This window comes from Sceloporus undulatus, chromosome 1 (genome assembly GCF_019175285.1).
Source record: "Sceloporus undulatus isolate JIND9_A2432 ecotype Alabama chromosome 1, SceUnd_v1.1, whole genome shotgun sequence".
Lineage (NCBI taxonomy): Eukaryota > Metazoa > Chordata > Lepidosauria > Squamata > Phrynosomatidae > Sceloporus > Sceloporus undulatus.
The window spans coordinates 203,818,176-203,839,432 of record NC_056522.1 but is presented as its reverse complement, the minus strand read 5'-3'; the positions used below and the strand labels follow the sequence as shown (position 1 = coordinate 203,839,432).

At 38.6% G+C, this 21,257-nt stretch overlaps 1 protein-coding gene across 6 annotated transcripts in view; it reads left to right on the top strand.

Moving 5' to 3' along the window:
* Positions 1-18,895, top strand: part of OSBPL6 (oxysterol binding protein like 6) — an 85,780-nt gene extending 66,885 nt beyond the window's left edge. For 5 of the 6 annotated variants that reach the window (XM_042476651.1, XM_042476617.1, XM_042476625.1 and 2 more), the window contains 8 exons: positions 2,947-3,084; positions 3,417-3,480; positions 3,817-3,895; positions 5,451-5,595; positions 6,629-6,773; positions 8,006-8,132; positions 8,687-8,809; positions 12,412-18,895. In XM_042476651.1, coding sequence (XP_042332585.1) covers positions 2,947-3,084; positions 3,417-3,480; positions 3,817-3,895; positions 5,451-5,595; positions 6,629-6,773; positions 8,006-8,132; positions 8,687-8,809; positions 12,412-12,520 — 930 coding nt within the window. In that variant the 3' untranslated portion in view covers positions 12,521-18,895. The remainder of the gene's footprint in view (positions 1-2,946; positions 3,085-3,416; positions 3,481-3,816; positions 3,896-5,450; positions 5,596-6,628; positions 6,774-8,005; positions 8,133-8,686; positions 8,810-12,411) is intronic. The other variant, XM_042476641.1, reaches the window with a different exon arrangement.
* Positions 18,896-21,257: the final 2,362 nt, after the last annotated feature.

Here is a 21,257-nt window from a genome sequence, read left to right as displayed (position 1 = left end):
TGATCGTCTGGCTCTCAAGGGGAAAAAAATCCCCACCTCTTAGCTACAAAATGAGTTCTTTCTACATAACTTGGAATTTCCCAAACTTGAAAAGTTACTTTTGAAGGTACTGTTTTCTAACCAGTATGGGAGCCACCAGGAAAGAGAGATGTTTTAGTGGCTCTCACCCTCCTAAATAATGCAGGAAAGGGCATATAATGTCAGCAACATGTAGCAGATAGGCCCTGGAGCTGTCAGCACAGTAAAGTATGTATTTAAAATATCAAGGCTTCTAAAATGATTATTTGCTTGTATATATGCAGTTAAAAATGTTTCATAGATTGTAGTCAAATCTGTTTTGGGCCCTTGTGCATCTACCAGAAGAAATGACTTGCTACATTCTGAAAAGAAGTGAGTCACTAGGGAATTTCACTTTGCAAGCCCAGTTTAGAATGCCACCTGCTTTCATTTGCAGGTGGTTTACAGGGGAATTCTTGCTAGACTATGTTCATTTTATTTGTATAAGAGCAGTGTTCCAGGTACTGGGGCTGGGAAATATACTGAGACACAGTGTGAGATAAATCTCAAAGGGCTTTAAAGTGGATAAATCTGTAGAGAGAGAGAAGTGCTCTTTTCTTCCTCTAACTGTGCAGAACACATCTGCTGATTTTGTTGTTATTGTTGTTGCACTACCGTCACTAACAAGCTGATTCTTGTTGTGCAAAGGAATCTTGTAGCACCTTTGAGGCTAACCTAGCAAATGAAGTTGTCACATAAGCTTTTGTAGACTTGATCTGCTTGCTCAGATGCATGGAGTGAACATCTGAGGAAGTAGTCCAAGTCTGTGAAAGCTTATGTTACAACGTTGTTCACTCTGTTAGTCACAAAGATGCTACAAAATCCCTTTGCATATTGATATTCCAGACTAACATGGCTGTGTCTCTGAAAACTGATTTTTGGTTTTTGTTAGCACCTCAGAAGATGCCCAATAAAATGAAAACAAAAGTTCTCAGGCTTCCATCGAGGGTATTAACTTGTATGGAGAAGTTAAGAACAGTGTAGCTCCCTGAAGACCAGGGGTTGAAATCATGCAACTCTCCAGATGTTGTTGGACTGAAGTTCATCTGCCCTGGCCAGCACAGCTGGTGCTTAGAAATCCTAGAAATTGGAGTCCTCTAGTGTCTAAAGGGCCACATGGTTCCATTTCCTTCTGTAGACCCTTTTGTGACAAGAGGACCAAGTATCTTTCCTCATCAAAGGGCCTCCAGATGGTTTCTTCTTTCTTCAACTTTATGGGTTGGTCTGATCCTAAGACAAAAACAGTACAAACAATTTCTCCATCCTGAGACCAGATGTACTTACCATAACATGTGCAGACTATAGAAAGCCACAGGAGTGTATGCTCCACCATTTCCTATTCCCCCATGACTGCCGGGAAAGAGGGAGATCACTCTTGCTGCATTTCTTAACCAATTACCTTCAGAAGCATCCTTTTGAATTTAGGCAATGTGCGCCTTCAGGTTTCCAATCACTAACTAAAATCCATTTAAACAAACCAGCTTCATAATCCATAGTGTAAATTGGCTTATTTTGAAACTGACTATGATGCATGTCAAAACTCAGCATCCACTTTGGAAGAAACTGGAAACCATTGTTAATTCTGACAGGTTGCCAGGAGTTTCTAAGGAGCCCTGGTGGTATAGCAGTTAAATGTCAGTACTGCAGCCATTCACAGCCACAAGGTTATGAATTCGATCCCAGACAGGGCTGCAGGGTTGCATCCTTCCATAAATCGCTAAAATGAGTACCCACCTTAGCTTATACATTGTAAACCACTTAGGGAATGCTTAAGTGCACTGATAAGTGGCATAGAAATATACTTGCTATTGCTATTCTTATTGTAAGAGATGCTCCTTATTTGAGGATTAGAAAATTGTCCCTTATAGAGCAGGTTGGTGTTCCTTATTATAAGGAATTTCCCCTATTTGAGGGTTAGAAAGCTTTTCCTTTTATATAGAATAAACAAGATATCTCAAAGTCCCTTAGCGCATGGGCCTTTCATAACAACAGAAAAGTGTGCATCATGTAATTTATGGATGTTGACAATGTGGGAAAACACGTGGCTAAGTTAGTTGAAATCAGTACTTTTATTTGGTATTGATACTGAACACAAACCTGTTAATTGCTACTTCCTGATTGTTTATCCTGCATGTGATGAGTTTCAATTGTTCCTTGCTGTTTTGAAAACCTGGCACTGCTAATTCAAACCAAAAGAAAAGCTCTCATAGTCTGTGGTTGGGAGAAGTACACAAGTCTGAAAATTACAGCAATTTGCATATGTTAGTTTATCCCGCAGTTTCTCCTGATATATAACTATTGCTACTGTGCTACTGTATCCAGAGGAGACCTGTGGCTGGGGCAGGAGGGGGCACCTCATCCCACAGTGGAGGTTGAGAGAGGTGTTCCCCCCAGTTTACAGAATATTGCTGAACATGTCTCCCATTATATTCTTGGCATTCCTGGTTTCCCTACAGCGGCAAAACTTATGCTTATGCCTCCCTTGGAACAAGAACAATGGTTATGCAGATAGTATATGTGTGTGGATGCTTGCATGCCACATGTGTCTGTGTGCTCATACTAAATGATATATGCTTTAATTTTTTGACTGTTTGATCCCGTTTTAACTTTTGTGTCTTGTGAATTTTTAACAATGTGTTTTTTAATTTGTTGTAACCTATTTTGAGTCCCCCGCTGGGGGAAAAAGGTGGGATTGAAATAAATATTACAACAATATCAACAACATTACAACAATACCAGCAACAGTAACCACTAAGGGCAAAGGCACATCTTGCTATCTGGAAAAAAAACTAGTGTGTTTGCACGTACAGTCCTTACCTTTCTCAATCAAGAATCATTCAGATTTTGTTTTTCAGTTCTTTCCTTTAATGTTGTTGCTGTTTTAATTAGGTCCTTATCGCTGCTTTTGCAACTTCAGGATATGCCTCCACTTATTACAGAGCTGGAAGCAAACCTTTTAATCCTGTGCTTGGTGAGACTTATGAGTCTATTAGGGAAGACAAAGGATTTCGTTTTTTCTCAGAGCAGGTAAAATCTGTCTCAAAATTTGCCTTAAAATGCAGTTGTGATTTCTGTGGTTTCCTCTTTTAGTTGAGGCATTTCATCTTGACTTTGAAATGTTTGCTGATAAGATTGTAAATATTTACATTTTAAAATAAAAAATTTAAAAACATTTTATAGCATTAGAAAAAATGTAGCTAAATCCAATTTTGCAGAAATACTGTAGCTTTATATTCATATACTTTGCACAGCTGCATATATATTTTCTTATGTAAAGTATCTGTTGCAGTGATGATAAAAAATGAAAGTATTCTGTATTTTTTTGAACAATTCCTCGCCACCGTAATTTTTTTTTTCAGGTTAGCCACCACCCACCCATTTCTGCCTGTCACTGTGAATCAAAGAATTTTGTGTTTTGGCAAGGTATACATTTTAATTCACAAGCCTACAGATCAAATTTAATTAAAAGGAAACAAAGCCTTATATTATAATTCAATGTATTGGTTTTTATTTTTTATTTTTTTTTTAAAAAACTTACCTAAATATAACTATGAAATCTACTGTATTTAGGTCTTTCATGCTTGACAACATGAAAAGGGAGAGTTTTAAATTTTCTGCCTTCAGAATAGTGTAATACTTTTCGTTCAGAGCAGGACTGAGTTAGATCATTGGTTATGCTAGGGAGACATAGTTCACTGCATATTAGAGAACTACCATAATATGTAGAACAGGTTTCTAAATCTCTGTTCTGCTGTTCAGATATCAGGTGGAAAAACAAATTCTGGGGCAAATCAATGGAAATACTGCCAATTGGAACCTTGAATGTGACACTTCCCAGGTAAGTAGCTCATTTATTCTTTATTTTGCATCCTTTCTCTTGTTCTGAAGTCTCAGGTATTCCCAGTTTCATGTTTACACTGATGAAAAAAGTAACACAATCATCTCCAACCTGGTGCTTCCCGAGATGTAGTGGACTGGATTCTCCAAGCCAACTTTGGAAAGCACCAGGCTTGAGAAGAGGGATGTACCAGAACCTGAAGCCAGAAATCGTGTACTGTAGCATAGAAGCAAATTGCAGGTAATGGTAAGGGACATGGGATCTCAAAAAAGCCAGAGGTTCTCACGGGTGCTGCAGTTACATTTGATTTGTTTTTGAATAGTCCTGTGAGTGCCTATTTTGGTAAAAGTTAGCATTTCCTTAAAGTGTTTCTCTTAAAAGGATAAGGATAAGAAGCATCTAATTCGGGGAGAGATTGTACATTGACTTGTTCTTAACTTTTTATATTGAATTTTTATCCTGTTTGTAATGTTTTTAAAATTTTGTAAGCCGCCTTGATCATATTTTGGAAAGGCGGGGTAAAAATAAAATTTATTATTTATTATTATTGAAGTACTTAGAGTGCTGGGAATGTGGTTGGCCCTTGTCTCAGCCCAGGGAAACTAGCAAAACAGTTTAACCTCACCATTCTATATGGTGTTCACTTTGAAGTTTCTTTGGGACTAATAATCTGATTCTAGAATTTAGGTTTGCTATTCAACTTAGTTCATCCAGAACCAATGGAGTGGTGGAATAAAATAGAATTACGAACTTCTAAAAATGTTCAAATCTCTGGTCAGCTGCAAATCTCACTGTTTGTCAGTTTGGACAACTCACTATTTCTCAGCTGTCTCTTGCCAATCTCACAGGATTGTGAGGAATACAAAATAGGTTTGTTATAAGACTGATGGAAGGACTGATGTAGAACGATCCTTTTAGTGTAGTAGTTTACAATTTAGAATAGATCTTCTGCAGAGCATCACAGTTTCTTTACAATTCCATAGTAGAACAAATTTCATCCATATCAAACACCAGAGAGAGGGTAAGAACTGACCCTAAATGATTGAGGTTCAGGTTGTCTAAAGTACAGTCTATTCCAATTTATACCTCTCAAACAGTTTCTTTCTATGGGAGATCAGCTGCAACGTCACTCATCTTCAGCAGTGTAGTGGATTGTTAGATACCATAGACAGGGCTTCTTGGTATTAGTATTCAACATATGGAATGCCCTCAGATGTATGTGTCAGACATCTACGTTTCTGGGTTAAACCTTTTATTCATTCAGGGCTTTAGAAACCAGTGGGGTGGTGTTTATGGTTGCTGACTGTTATATACTGTTGCTCTTGTTCAATTTTTTTGTATTGTTTTATTATACTGTTTGTGGTGAAGTTGTTGTAAGCAGTTTTTGAGGCCCGAAAAAGTGGTGGAAAGGTGAATAATAAATCTTTTAAATAAATGATCGGCAGAGGAACCATACTTTTCATGTTTGCAAAGGTAGTGTTAATTTTCATGCATGTAGGCAGTGATCTGAAAAGGTACCAGTGAAGATAATAATTCCACTTAATGTTCCTTCTAGGTATGGTGATTGCTATGTCTGGAACAAAGTCACTACTTGTATACACAACATCCTTAGTGGAAGGAGGTGGATAGAGCATTATGGAGAAATAACCATCAGAAACACAAAAAGCAGTGTTTGTATATGTAAACTCACTTTTATGAAGGTAACTTTTTCTACGATCCTCATTGTGAACACAGGTATTCTTCCAACTACAGTACAGGCTCAAACAGTATCCTTTCTGGAGTACATACGACCACTGGCAACTTCATTAGCTGGCTGGGATTTTAGTAAAAGCCAGTGCTTCAATGTGAGAAATGAATCTTTCCTTCTTTCTCTTGCTTGCAGTTTTTGTGCAGGGTGCAGTGACAAAAACTATGTTTTATATGCTGTAGACAGTGAATGGTTGTGCAATGCTATCTAGGCAGCAAATCTGCAAGTCTTCTACTGTATACAATTCTTAGGATGTAATTTTTTTTTAAAAAAAAATGGTTGAAAAACATGTTTTCAAGTGTCAAGAATCTTTGATGATAGGAATCCTGGACTGATGAGAATCTTTGCAGTCTGGCACTTATTCTGTGCAAAATTCTCATTTTGTTGTGTTGCACAGAAAACAGCATTTTCTACGCAGGATTTTCTATGCAGAAAAATTATATTTCTGTGCATAAATATTATTTTCTGTACAGCAAAAGCTATTTCCTGAACAGAACATCCTGTAATACGGAAATTACTATAAGCAAAATTTACATGTGGTTTGCACAGAAAACAACATTTCTGTGCAGAAAATAGTCCCCCCCCCTTTTCAACTGAAGAAATAGATCAAGTCTAAGAAAGTTTACTTAGAACTTCTTTTACACAGTCTCAATGGTGCTACAAGACCCCTTTGCATACTGTATTTCTAAATGTTCAGCTGAAGTTTTAAGTTACTGTAATGCTAGATATTTGGGCACAGAAGGAAAAATTTGTTGTCTTCATTTTGCTCCTCCCATAGTGCCACCCTTGTTGAGTGGACTGATAATCTGAGCATTTAGGATAATTTGTTATAGAATTAACAAATAGAAGCATATATAGAATAAATAATAATAATAATATTTATTTGTATACCGCCCTCTGGCAAACCAATCCGGGCGGTTAACAACAGTAAAATATAAAATATGACAATTAAAAACATATGAAAATGTTTTTTGATATGTTTCCAGGTGAATTACTGGAATTCTAATGTAAATGAAGTTCAAGGTGTCATCATGGATCAAGAAGGAAAGGTGGTGCATCGCCTCTTTGGAAAGTGGCACGAAGGACTATATTGTGGAGTTGGACCTTCAGCAAAATGTATATGGAGGCCAGGTAAAACCACATTAGTCTGATGATTAAATTTAATGGAGATGAGTAGAACTGATTGAATTTGTGCTGTCACTGTATCAAAAGTGGTAGACTGGAGTGGCTGTTCACTTCCCACTCAAGACCCTTTCTTTTCATTTTCAGTCTAGATTGGGATGGGGATTGGGAAACCTTCCACATAATGTTGGATGGCAACTCTCAGCATTCCTCACATGGCTAGAGATGCTGTTAGTTGCAATCCCACCTTTATCTGGAGAGTCTCACAATTCCTACCCCAATCTAGATTATACAGTTGGTTCCTGCCATCTGTAGATTTGAGCATTTGCGGATGGTCCTGCCCCATTCACCCCAATGGCGGTGCAGGTGATATGCCACTATTTTGAACAATGGGACTTGAGGTCCACACTTTTTGTTATCCACAGGGGAAGGGAGTATGGAGCAGAACCCCTGCAGATATGGAGGGCTGACTGTATATCAGAATTCAGCTGTTCTATGTCTGGTAAGAAGAAGGCATATGAAAAGGTGGGGTCAGGTCATCTTAACACCAGGAAGGTGGGAATTATGTGATCATGTTTTTTTATCTAGTACTAGAGACTTATTTCCTTTTGCCCAGGACCGAGCTTTCTCTCTGAGCTTTCTTTCCTAACAGCAACTTCTCCTTTACCACTTTCACTTAATCTACTTTCTCTCCCTTCCATGTAGATGTAGGTGTGTGTGTGTGTGTGTGTGTGTGTGTGTGTGTTTTCTCTATTGCTTACCCTCCCCATTCTGTTCCCTCTCTGCTGCCTCCTGGCATCAGTGGAAAAGAAAGCAATTTTTTGGCCTCTGAAGAAAAAGATTAAGAATCATATTTCCTGAGAGAAGCTATACCCTTTAAGCCCCCTGTGGTCCACCATAATCACCTCTTGGAATGCCCAGACACTCTTCCAGCTTCTCAAGTCTATGGAGATTATCACATGGGGGAAAGCAGAGCACTCCCGTCCTTATTGCATCACGCTTCTCCCATCCTTCTCCCGTCAGTTAAGTGGAATGGCCCCATCACTTTGTATTAATGGGCTGGCCTCCCTTGGACAGTGCATTCATAGGGTTTGACAAATGTATGTGTCATCCTTCCCAGTAGCTGGAGACATTATGAGGAGTAGCAAGAACTTATCTTCTTTTGGCACCTCCTTCTGCATGCAGGATTTTCTTTTTGTTCCTAAAGATTAACTACTAACTTTATTTTACTATTAATGCAGGCTCCATGCCAACCAATTATGAGCGTTACTATGGCTTTACGAGGTTTGCCATTGAGCTGAATGAGTTAGACCCAGCATTGAAAGACCTTCTTCCAAGAACAGATGCAAGGTTCCGGCCAGATCAAAGGCAAGAATTATATTGATTTTCCAATGGCTGTGGCTGCTTTAGAATAGGGATTATAAGAGTGTTAATATTCAGAGCTACCATGTTTGATACGTTAATTCATTATATGAATTGCTTGAAAACCTTTTGATCAACTAAAAGGCTGAACTAGTTTGATATTATTTTTAATTATAAACACTGCAGAAAGCAACATCTTAGAAGAGGCATCTTTTAATTGTTAGACACACACATGAGGGAATGCTTCTTTTAAAATTATGCTTGCTTTTACATGTTGCTGCTTATTTTAAAAACAAGCAAATTATGCTGTTTGTTCAGAACTGTTGGGTTTGCTTATGTGCACTTATGCTGATTTGGTCAGTGGCTTAACTTAAAAATGTTGAACTGATCAATTATTAATCAATTGATAACTTTAACTGGGTGACAGCCTTGTTTACTGACAGAGTTGTTTGGAATGTGTGATTTCAGACTCTCTTGAAGTGCCAGTTGTCGTCCTTGATATTTTTGTTATGCTACTGCTTGAATGTTGGTATCAACTAAATGATTTTTTTACACTGTAGACTCTTGGAAGAGGGGAACTTAGAAGCAGCAGCAGCAGAAAAACAAAGAATAGAAGAACTCCAGAGAAATCGGAGGCGCTACTTAGAAGAAAACAATATGGAACATGTACCAAAATTTTTTAAGTATGTAAATTAAGGAAGAGCATTACTTCCTGCTAGCAAATGAATTGCCAGCTGAATACTAGATTAGGAAAATTTAAGCATAAGATAATAGGCTAACTGTCAGTAATACAAACAGGAAATTTAGTGAGAAAAGGTTAACACATTAAGTTAATCAATAATATGCTAAAAATAGAATTCACTTATCTAAGACATAGCCATGTTATTTTGTATCAGCACACCTGATGAAATAGAATAAGCGTACGAAAGCTTCTGTTGCAAACTTGTTTCTGTCAGCTTCAAAAGAACTACAAGATTTATTTGTAATTATGTTTATGTTTAGGGTTGCCATATTCCACATTCAGGTATCTAATTTGTATGTTATGCAAATTATTATAATTCTGCATACTATTAATTTGCATTCTGATTATGCATATTCAACCCATTAGTCATTGCACTTTTTCTACCGTTAATGTTTCAACCTCAGCCCCAGTACCAAGCTAAGAGCCCTCTTTTTCTTTCCCACGCCCAACTGTGTGAAGAGAGGGAGGCTTCCAATGAGCTCCAAGAGTAAAGGGACTCCCTTTATTCTCTCGAGGCTGTTTGGAAGCAAAGTTCCACCATGCTGCCTAGCCCTAGGCTCAAGCTGGTAACACATTCACCTCATAACACAAGGCCATCTCTGCTCACATCCTTTCCTTTCTCACCTTCTTGACCTGTGAGGGGAAGGGGGGAAGGAATGGAAGAATGAAGTGGCAAGGTGCATTGGCAACTGGAGCCTGCAGGGTGGGATGACACTCCTGCCAGTGCCAGTCTTCTTGCAGTTTCCTGCTTCATCATCACTGCTACACTTTTACTTTCCCAAAGGCCTATGACAAAGGAGAAATTTAATACTTCAGCTGGCCCAGTTGACTGGGCATTTTTAGTCCTTTAAAATTGGGGTTTTCCAGGTTTTGGGGGAGAAAACTCCCAAGTTAGAATGGAGATATTTCAAACAATTCAATTAATTTTTAATTTGTATTGAATTTATGTTACAGTAATAAATCCAAAGCCTTACCAAACAAACAAACAAACAAACAAAACTCCCATCCTTGATTGTACTCATCCCCCCTGGCATTACCCTTGTTTTGTGATTTGGATGGAAGGAAATAGCTACATGCATTTTTGAAAAGCTCATTTCTCATTCAACCCAGCAGTAACTTCATTTACCTACCCTCCCCCTTCCTTTAGATTTCTTTAGGTTGCTGATTTCTGTGTGAATACTAATAATAGTAACTCAGCCTAAATACCAAGATCAGAACCTGTCTAGAAGCTAAACAGGGTCAGCTCTGGTTAGTACATGGATGGGAGACCAGAAACAGATATCAACTGCTGTAGGCTATATTTCAGAAAAAGAAACTGGCAAAATCACCTCTGAGTATTTTTTGCCTGAGAAAACCCTATGAAATTCAGGGAGTTACCATATGTAGACAGGAGGTTTAAAGGCATGTGCACATACACACACACACACACACACACTCACACACACTAGTAATAGCCCTAAGTTTAGGAGCTTCAGAATACATGTAGTGTTTAGTGTAGAACACAGAAAGACCATCTGGATGTGAAGAAGACCACCCTACTTACAAGATGCTGTTACTAACTGTTGGCTTAACATACTTTAAACTTGGAATTTGTTATCATATAGTCATTATTAATAAAGATAAACAGAGATGATGATGGTGAAATTAATAATGAGACACATACATGGTTTCTTGACTGGATATATAGTACTTTAATCCTCATTTTGATAGAATGAGGTATATTTTCAATCCCCATTTGGATGGAGTGAGCTATTTTTTCAGGCATTATTGTATGAAAATCCTCCTTAAGTTGCTTTGTGAAATAAAAACCATCCTTTGACCAAAAAAAAGACATAAATTATTTGAGTCTTATCACCTAAACCTTATAATTCTCTAAACCTCAGGGATTAACAAAAAGCAGATAAACCTTTTTAAAAAACCCAAGAGAACCAAGCTGATGGGCAGTATTACATTTATCAGCTCTTTAGCTTAATTAATTAATTAATTAATACTTTAATTTTGAAGAAATATTAATGCTGAAATTGCATTGCAAATCACTCAGTTTGAAAATCAATTAAGGTCCTGTTTTTGTAAGCAAACTTCCCGTTTAATTAATGATCAATTGATTTTAAGAAATGTGTTTTCTCTCTCTGCATATATTGGGAGATTTGCAGACAGGAAATAAAATTACAGAAGAAAATATTGGCGTGGTAGAGAAAAGGGCATCCTCCTGGTGCTTGTTTTTCTGCTGGAGGGAAGCTGCAGCCACTGAACTGTGCGGCTTCCCGTGGGCGGAAAAAGAACTCGCAAAAAGCAGGTTCTTCTCAAGCCGTGGTGGCAATGTAACAAGTGTGCCACTGGCGCACTTGTTATGTAAGTGCCGCGCAGTGCCATGCAGATGCCGCGTGGCGTTTATGTAACAATGGCAGCACCCATGTATACAGGGCGCCGCCATTGTTACGCCTTCGTCACGTGTGAGCGTTGTGGGGCATGTGGGCGCTCTGCCCCACAGGCAGCCCTAGCACACGACGAGGGCTTTGGAAAGGCTCGTTTGTACCAGGCGATAGATTAGAATTCATAATATCCTTATTTGGTCAGGAACTTGTGTCACAGAGCATTTTGGACCAAGGGTTCATATGATATGTATATCTAAAATCAGTTGGCATATATTTAGAACGTCTTCTTGTTATTGGGTGCCTTCAAGTTCTTTCCAACTTATGGTGACCCTAAAGCGAATCTATCATGGGGTTTTCTTGGCATGAATTGTTCAGAGGGGTTTTACCATTGCCTTCCTCTAAGGGAGAAAGAATGTGACTTGCCCAAGGTCATCCAGTAGGTCTCCATGGCTGAGCAGAGATTCAGATCCTGGTTTGCTGAGCCACAGTCAAGCACTCAAACCACTACACCAGTGGTTCTCAGCCTTCCTAATACCATGGCCCTTTAATACAGTTCCTCATGTTGTGGTGACCCCCAACCATAAAATTATTGGCATTGCTACTTCAGAGCTGTGATTTTGCTACTGTTTTCCAATGGTCTCAGGGGACCCGTGTGAAAAGGTTGTTCGATCCCCAAAGGGGTCATGACCCCCAGGTTGGGAACCATGGCACTACACCGTGTTGAATCTCTTGATATAATTATAAAAATCTTGGACTCCAAAGTACATCAAAACTTGAATCCAATTTGGTGCTTTGAGCCTGCAAAAGCTGCCTTACATAAGTATATTCCTGCCTAGATAAAAGAGCTTCAGTATTTTTAATTGTTGTAATCTGCCTTGAGTGCCAAAGTGGGTAAAAGACAGGATGACAAACAATTCCTTTCTTCTATCCATTGGAGAGCCTGTGTGAACTTCACAAAGCTAAAACGTTGCTAGTTGTCTGTTTTAGAGACTGAAACTAGTCTCTCTCTTCCCTATCAAATAAGTGATAAGCAAGATCTTTGCTCTTTTTTTATTAAAAAAAAAGGTTTTCTGAAAAATATTTTAGATGGGAATCTAACTCAATTCATTTAAAAGATGTTTTTGAATTTATTTTACCTAACAGTAATTATTCTCTTTTATGTTTACAGAAAAGTTATTGATGCCAATCAAAGAGAAGCTTGGGTTTCTAATGACACATACTGGGAACTTCGAAAGGATCCTGGCTTTAGTAAACTAGAAACCCTCAAACTCTGGTAAACTGAGAATGTAGATCTAGTAACATATCACTCTTTAAAAAGAAAAAAAAAATGAAAAAAAACTATGCACATGTTTCTTATAGCTAAGGGTGGTTTGTGGGTCCGCAGGAAACCTTCCATTTGCTTTTATATTCATCTTTATAATGGACCTCCAAAAGTGCATTAACCCAGACCCTAAACATTTTTGCAGCTGTCATTAAATAATGCATCCTTTAAAGATTCAGACACGGAAAATGCAGCACAAGAAAAGCATGTACTGTACTGAGATAGCCAAAGATGCTTTGAAGAGTATCTGGTGCTTAAAATAGACATGGAGTTCCAAAACAAAACGAGTTCTGTTTTAACTAGAATTTGTCTAGAATGTCCACACTGCAGTTATTTAATTTTGTGTCACAATCCTTGTTCATTTCCATCTTCAACTTAGTTTCTTAATGTGATGTGCTTGGACTGACCATGTTGAAAAAGTCGTAATGCTTTTTCTGGAAGCTCTTCCCATTCATATGCCATGGTTCATGCCTTAAAAAAACAATGTGAAGTTGTACATTATCATTTTAAAATGTGTATTCTTCTTAGACATTGGTCAGAATTTTTTAAGTACTAGTATTTTGTTCATACTATAAATACTGAAGAAAAATGTATTATTTAAAAGGAAAGAAATCCTAAATGGATGGTAAAGAAAAGTATGTACTGGTATATGTTTGAACATCAAGGGGTTTGGTTGTGTGGACATTCCGAAAGAAAACTGGCTCTTTGTAACAGTCTTGGCAAATGAATCCAAGATCACTTTATCAATGCCTAACCTGTGATAAATACACCATCTCTTACCATCACTTCCCATGGCTTCACACTTTGTTCCATTCTCATAGTCTTAATACAGTTGGAATTCCCCGAAGCTTTGCATGAGTGTCAAGCACAAAAAGATGTCAGAAAAGTATCTGGCTTCTCACTTGGAAGTAAATGATTGTCCTGATGACATAGGATTGTCCGTGTGTATGTGTGTATGTGTGTGTTCATTCATGTTAAGTTATAGGCATGATATATTTCTCTTGCAAGTCTGGGAGAAGCAGTGTGGCTCACCTTGTAGGTTCTTGGTCATATCTTGCTAATGCGTTTTTATGCAAAATTATATTTTACCGGTTTCCATAAAGCAATTATATTTTTGGATGAAGAGGCAAAATGTAAATGGCAGTTGAGTAGCACATTTTTGATGCATAGGTAGGAAGAGCTGGATGACTTCTCTCTCAAAGTGAAGTTGGTATGCTTTAGTAATCAATAGTATTAGATTTTTAAAATATAATCTTGTCTTTAATTGATACCCAGTGAATTAACTGGGTTCTACTTCAATTTATTGGGCACTGATGACAGAAAAGATGTCCTTGTATATATTTCATAATTGACATTTCTATATATACATGGCACATAATTCTATATATACTTTATTTCTTCCCTTTATATAGCACTTTTTAAGAATAATTTATTGGTGGGCTTCCATAGGGACATATAGATGGCTAGTTTTTACTATTATTTCCCATAAGTAAATTACTTATATATGCTATATGTTACTTTCCTCTTTCACAATCTCATCATTTTCTGTTTTACTAATATATTTGTTAAGGAACAGACCATTTAAGAACTATGGTTCTTCCCTTCCATTGTTCCTGTTTTGTGGGGTATACAATGTATGGGCATTAAACAACTGGCCTGCCATTTTTCTCTGAGCTTCCTTTGCAGATCAGGATGTTAGGGGTTTGTCTGGTACTTTAGGATGCTTCCAGCCTAGGCTTTTATTCTACCTTTCACAGATTTTATGGGACCTTCATGCAACCTTGTCTCCTGTTTGTAACCCTCCCCAGTTTTCCCACCAAACATTGTTTCTGAGCCTTTTTTAAACCAGAAAAAACCCATCAAGGAAAGAAAGACAGGAAAGCACCTTCCCATCTGGAAGCACTCTAAGGGTGTTGAAGAATCCATTTGTCAGAGCTCACATCATCAGCTTTAAAAAAATCCATCCTGGCAAAAATTCCACCGACATTTCAACTTCCAGCTTTCATTTCCTAAAGAGAGGTCTTCAAATTATTGGGACTACACATGTGATTGTAGGATCTTTTATGGAGAGAGCATGGGGCCTTTCAACTATTCAGATCTATCATTCTCTCTACAGTCTCCAGTGTTGCAATGTTTTTTACTCCGTGCATTTGCTGACTTCAGTCCTGCCTTTCCATTATCCAAAATCAGTCAAACTGTTTTGAGAAAACAACAAGTTTGCTTTCCCAATGATAATGAAATTTCAACAGATAAAGCAAACAGGAAGGCATGAAGTAATGTTCTCAGATCAATGGGCCTGCTTGGGAAACATGCTTTTCTTCCTAGGGGCAAATATCCTGGGGCATGGTGAAGGATGGAGAAACAGTTCTGCAAGCCTGGAATAGGAGCTGACTGTTGGGAAAAGGGAAATGATTGGTTGGAGTCCATGACATTACAGTACTTGAAAACCTTATTCCCTTCCCACCCTCAACAGTTTTTCACTTTGAAAGAATATTTCCTTTTAAAAAAGAATGAAGGAGAGTAGTGTACATGAATTGTTATTCAAAACTAAATTGTGGGGAAAGGAGTGAGACTGATGGCTAGATCACTATTCTTTTTTTGCGGCTATGCATGTCTATCAGTCTTACTGCAAGGATAAAATAATGCTATACCTTGCATCCAACAGCTCCAGAACTGAGTCCTCTTTCTATTGGCCATTATTCTCTATCAGCTACTTTAGTTAAATTTACTTAAGTTACCTCAGTTTACATCTGTCACTGATCCATATTCACTTTTGGTACTTAGCAAGACATTATTGCCTTGACTGTAACTCCCCTCCCCAACTGACTTTATTGGGCCTCAGCTGCCTGGGAAGAAAGTCTCTTCTGCTGGCAATAGGATCATGGGTGAATGTTCCCACCTTGTGTTGTGGTGGGGTACAGCCAGGAGAGGTTACGTAGTTAATTATATAAGTAGCTGATAGAGCAGCGATTGGCAAAGTGTAACCCATGAGCCGCATGGCCATTTTGCCCCCCCGGATAGAAAAATGGGGGGTGTCATTTTGCTCCTAAATGGCCTTTATGCGATATAGATAGCATTTTTACCATATTTGGAGCCCCTTGAACCACCATCTCCAACATAAGAACAAACTATTTTCTAATGAGTCCTCTCTTCTCATGATATGACCAAGATATGACAGCCTATGCTTTGTCATCTTGGCTTCCAGGGAGATTTGTCCCTGGAAGCCAAGGTGACAAGGCTGTCATATTTTGGTCATGTCATGAGACAAGAGGAGTCATTAGAACAAACAATAATGCCAAGAAAGGTGGAGGGAAGCAGAAAGAGAGGAAGGCCACATGCTAGAGAGATGGACTCTATTAAGGAGGTCACGGGTATGAATTTGTAGGAACTAAGCAGAGCAGTGGAGGATGGGGAGTCTTGAAGATGTCTCATCCACGGGGTCACCATGACTTGAGGGCAGTTAACAAATATAGCCTTAACATTATCCAAAATGCCTAGTGTCCAGGAAGCCCCCTAAATAAGATGAGAATGCCCCTGTGCACCCTAGAGGGCATTTGGGGATATTTTTATGGAAACAAGTGTGGTTGTCTCCAAGGGCCCCTAGCCTTCCACAGTTGCCCACACTTGTAATAGAAAATACTGGTCAGTATTATTTAAGATCAATTTCAGAGTCTGTCATGTGTTACTGAACATAATTTGGACCACCAGTTATATGGATTCTGTTCAAGAATCTAGGAATAAGTGAGGCATCATGTATATTGGGGTATGTACCAAGCAGTTCCACTTTTTGTAAATGTGGTATTGAGATTCTTGAACTATTTTAGTATAAATGCTCACCTTGGCAGCCCATATACTAAAATTGGAAGGATAAAGGGATTAACATGGCCTCCATGCAAGGATGACACAAACATTTGTGATGTCTCCTCCTCCTCCCCCCTCCCCCATCATATTTGTCTTTGCCATAAAAGTTGCCCCCTGATCATTATTCCAAGCCATTTTCTTGCTGAAAATGGCTTGAAATAAAGACTTGTTTTCCCAAACTTGCTTTTTAAAGGAAAATCCACAGTACGTATATACAAAAACAAGGCCCAAATGTTCTGCATAACTAAATACGAAAGAGCTGTACAGAAATGGAGTTGTCATCTATATACGCAGTGGTTGTTATGTGCTTAATGACTCCACAAAGTGGATGATTCCTGTGCAAGGGCAACATATTTGCGTGTCCAGGCTGTGCAAAGGTATGGTGTGGCCAGGGTCTTTATACACTGGATGGGCATGTGGTTAATCCTGGAATAATATTGCAATGATTACCACTTGCAGATACTTTCAGTCACTCAGTCTTGGTAGAACTGGGGTGGAATTTAGTTCCTATTTTAGATTCAGCCATGACATTAATTACTCTCTCTCCTTCCAGGGTCTTTTCCCTTTCTCCTCAGAGGTGATCATTTATTTACTTTTTACCTTAGCATCCAACTCTGCTTTGAGATTTCCCAGCAGTTTCAACAGGAGGCACATTTGGGCTGTAAAGAGGTGGTTGGGTTCATGCACTTGGCTGGAGCCCCCCTCCTTCACACCTGGGACATTTGTAATTTTGTGAATTACAACATCGCAGATGGTTTTTGCAATACCCCACAGTTTCAAAAGTAGTTGGCTAGGAGATAACAAGAGACTGGGCAGTTGCTCAAACAACAAACCACCAAGATTGCACACCCTTAGCACCACTGAGTCGTTTTTGTTAGCTTCTGCTTTTTTCATGCTAAATTAAGCCTAAGCAACATATATGGTGTTCATGCAAGATGAACAAAATAACTGTACTGGAGGTTTGTGGATTCCAATGAGGCACATCACCTGCTATGGATTTTATGTGGACCAATTTACACATATGGCCCTTTTACACTATACATTTATAGCACTATGATTCTATTTTAACAGTCATGGCTGCATCCTGTGGATTCCTGGGATTTGCATTTTTGTGAAGCAGTAAACCTTTGTGGTGAAGAATTCTAAATGCTATTCCCCAGAGTTCAGTTCCTAGAAATCCTTTCAGACTACCCAATTATAGTAGTATGATTCCTCTTTAACTGCCATGGAAACATCCAGTGGAATTCTGGGTTTTGTAGTTTGGTGAGACAATAGAGAATTTTAAGTACAACTCTATAAACTGCAGATCCCAGGATTCCATAGAATTGAACCATGGCAGTTAAAGTGGAAAACCTAGTACTATAATTGCTTAGTGTAAAAGGGCTCATAATCTCTTTGGTCTGGCTGCTGCCAAGAAAATATTTCCCTCTTCCACTTGCAAAATGGTAGCCAACTCTGGGAGAGTGCTTTTGCAGCATCCAGACCGTAGAGATAACATGCAAATTAGACTTCAGAATAATTAACACCACATATTTATTTTATATAAGTTTCAGATATACCCTTTTAAAAGAACATTTTAGAAACAAAAATAGATAAAAGCAGAGTAAACATTAGTTACCAAAATAATTGTAGTAAAATAACATTTAAAAATTGAAAGCAGAGAATTCACTTTAAGAGGGCAGTATGCATCCTATCAGGCAGAAATGCAAATATTGTGTATTTCTGCAATTGGCTGAACTCATATGATAGAGACTTTTCTTTATTAAATTTCCAGATTGGAAAATTGAGCTCTTCTCTACTCTGAGCCTCTTCCCTCTCCTTCAAGCTTCAGCAAAATCTCAAGAAGACATAGTTTGTATGATCTGCTTCTTTGTTAAAATGCTGCTTATTCACTGAAAGGCACTGTATCAAACAATGCCATGATCATGTCTCCTTACTGACCTCAGTTATATCGCATGTTCCTGCTTTTTTAAAAAAGATTTTCCGTTCTCTTCTATTAGTGTCACTGTTGTCCTCAAAAATCTATTAAATTTCAGTGGCAGATCTGGGAAACAGGTTCATCCCTGTAGATTTTGGGAGAAGTAGGCGTTTAACCCTGGAAAAGGTGTTGAATGTCCCAAGTCTCTCTTCACTCTACATACTTGGCCTGCAGCCATCCCTATTGCTGGTGCTTAGTGTGCTTGAGCAAAAGATTACTCCCACAAAGATGTTTTTAACTGTAACATTTCTCCAAACAACAACTGAAACACGTGAATTCTATGAGGTTCCCAAACATTTGAGGTTAATGTTGAAGCTTAGAAAGTGTTTGCAGATTGTGGGTGTGGATGCAAAAGGTTACTTGGCTGTTGCATATGTGTGCTGCGACATGACCAGAATAGGATGACCAAAATGGTGAAAGGTCTGGAAACCCTGCCCTATGAGGAGTGGCTTACGGAGCTGGGTAGCCTGGGGAAGAGAAGGTTAAGAGGTGACATGATAGCCATGTGTAAATATTTGAAAGAATATCATATAGAAGATGGAACAAGTTTGTTTTCTGCTGCTCCCGAGACTAGGACAGGAGCAATGGATGCAAACTACAGGAGAAGAGATTTCACCTAAACAATAGGAAGAACTTTCTGACAACAGTGACATATGCTGCCTTGGAGTGTGGTGGAGACTCCTTTGAAAGTTTTTAAACAGATAGTCATCTGTCAGTTCTTTGATTGTGTATTTCTGCATTACAGGGGGTTGGGCTGGACAGTCCTTGTATCTCTTCCAACTCTATGATTCTGTATTGGGTAAATGCACACCTATTAGATCAATTAATTTCCTTTCAGGATCATGGTTTTTCTCAAAATGGTGTCAATTTGGAGACTGAAATAATTTGCTTATCTTTCTGGCATGTGGGAATCTAAGTGAACCAACTGATGTTCATGTATTTCCTTCAGTGGAAAGTGAATCAGATTCTCAATTCTTTGTTCAACAGTTCCTGTTCCCCAGACAAATTAACAACTGAATTGCTTTCCTGCAAAATAATATTTTTGTTGGTTAGTTTGCCAGTGAAGAAAGGTATAAATGTCACACCTTAAAGACAATAGCTGAGTTGGTTTTGAAATTATGCTTCTTCTAAAAGAAAGAAAAAAATCCTCAAATGATGCACTACATTTTGTACAATGTCTTGTTTTACTAATACAGAAAGTGTGTACCTAAAGAGCCATGGTGTACGCTGGATTGTCTTTACAACCAAGCAAATCATGAATACGATTCAGTAAATGTTCAATTCTCTATCTTTAACAAGTCCCATAAAACTTAACCACAGCTTACTAGATTGTCTCCTATGGCTGTAATTGAAGAGTGATATTCAAAGCAGAAGGGATTGTCTGTGAATCTGAAACACCATTTACATTGGTTCCACTGCCAAAGAAACAAGCCACTGATCACTTGTAAAAGTGTCTTGCTTTCCCTCTGTCAGTGGAAACTGTTCTGTCAGCAAGCTAAATCTGCTGCTCTGGCAACACATGGTTCTTTTCAACATGCGTGTATCACTTATTTGGATTGTTTGTTACGTTGTGCTACCAAAAAGCAGGAAAACTGTGCCTCTTCAAATGAATGTTGTACAGAAGAATGTTACACTTGTAAGAAAACAGGCCTCAATAAATTCACAGCAATTACTTTGTAAAGTCACTTTGATTTTTTTTGGAAGAGTGTTGTAATTCACTTTACTGGGTTTCTTTATTCTATCTCTGTCCTAGCTTTCCTCCAAAGGAGCTCACAGTGGCCTCCTCCAGTTTGTCCTGAAAACAAGTAAGAAATGATAGTGACAATGGCCATGGAGGGATTTCAGTCCAGATCTCTCTATTCCAAAACCATTTTCCAGTGTAAGATATATTACCGCAGTTCTCTGCAGTGTCAGGATCAGATGTGATTTGATCTAGCAGCAGTTTAGTCTGTATGTAGGTATCCATGGTGGTGAGCTGTTTAAGGAATCAGAAACACTGGCTTAGATCCAGATTTTGAGTACACCTATGGATGGTCATGACAATGTTGAGTTGGAGTGGGGGAAGGTGCACTCCATGCTTGTATCCAATCATGGAGTTCTTTCCTCTCACTAAAAGCTGGGGCTGACGTTATTGCTACTGGCTTTACCTGTGCAAGTAATTGCTCAACTGTGTAGCATGTTGTGCTGAGCTGACATGAGTGACTAGCGCAGCATGTTATCCAGGAATCCTGCAAGGATAGTAGTGAGTGTACAACAAAATTGATGCAATTGTTGCACAAATAGCCAATGTAATTTTTTTTACAAAAATGTGTCATAGTTATGCATACATTTAGACTGCCTGGGATGTCCACCCCAGCTCTTTAAGAGTGAAGCACTTGCGAACTGGACTTGTGCAGGCTTTAGAGTCCTTGGGTGTTCTGCACATGCATCTGGGATTTGACATGATCATAGAAACTACAGTTAGAAGCAACATTTGGGGATTCAACAGCTTCTGCAATTCCCAAGGGGCAAATTAGGACCACCTCATTTCCCAGTGACTTGACTCATTGGGGACTAGAGGCAGTCTGAGTGGCCTACTAACCTGCAGAGACACAGGACTATGCCAAGATTGTTGCAAGCTGGCTTGAACACTACAACCCCTTCAGCTCAGTACATCCCCAAAATTGCAACATTTTGCCACTAGCAAATATCTATGGACAAATGTATCATCTGGTGAGTACCACATTGCATTACTGTATAAGCATTCCTATAGTGCTTTCCATAAGAAACTTTGTTTTCATTTACAAGACTCTGGATATAAGCTTGTTCCCACATACATAACAGGATGGGAAACCTGGGCTGGCATCCTGTTAGT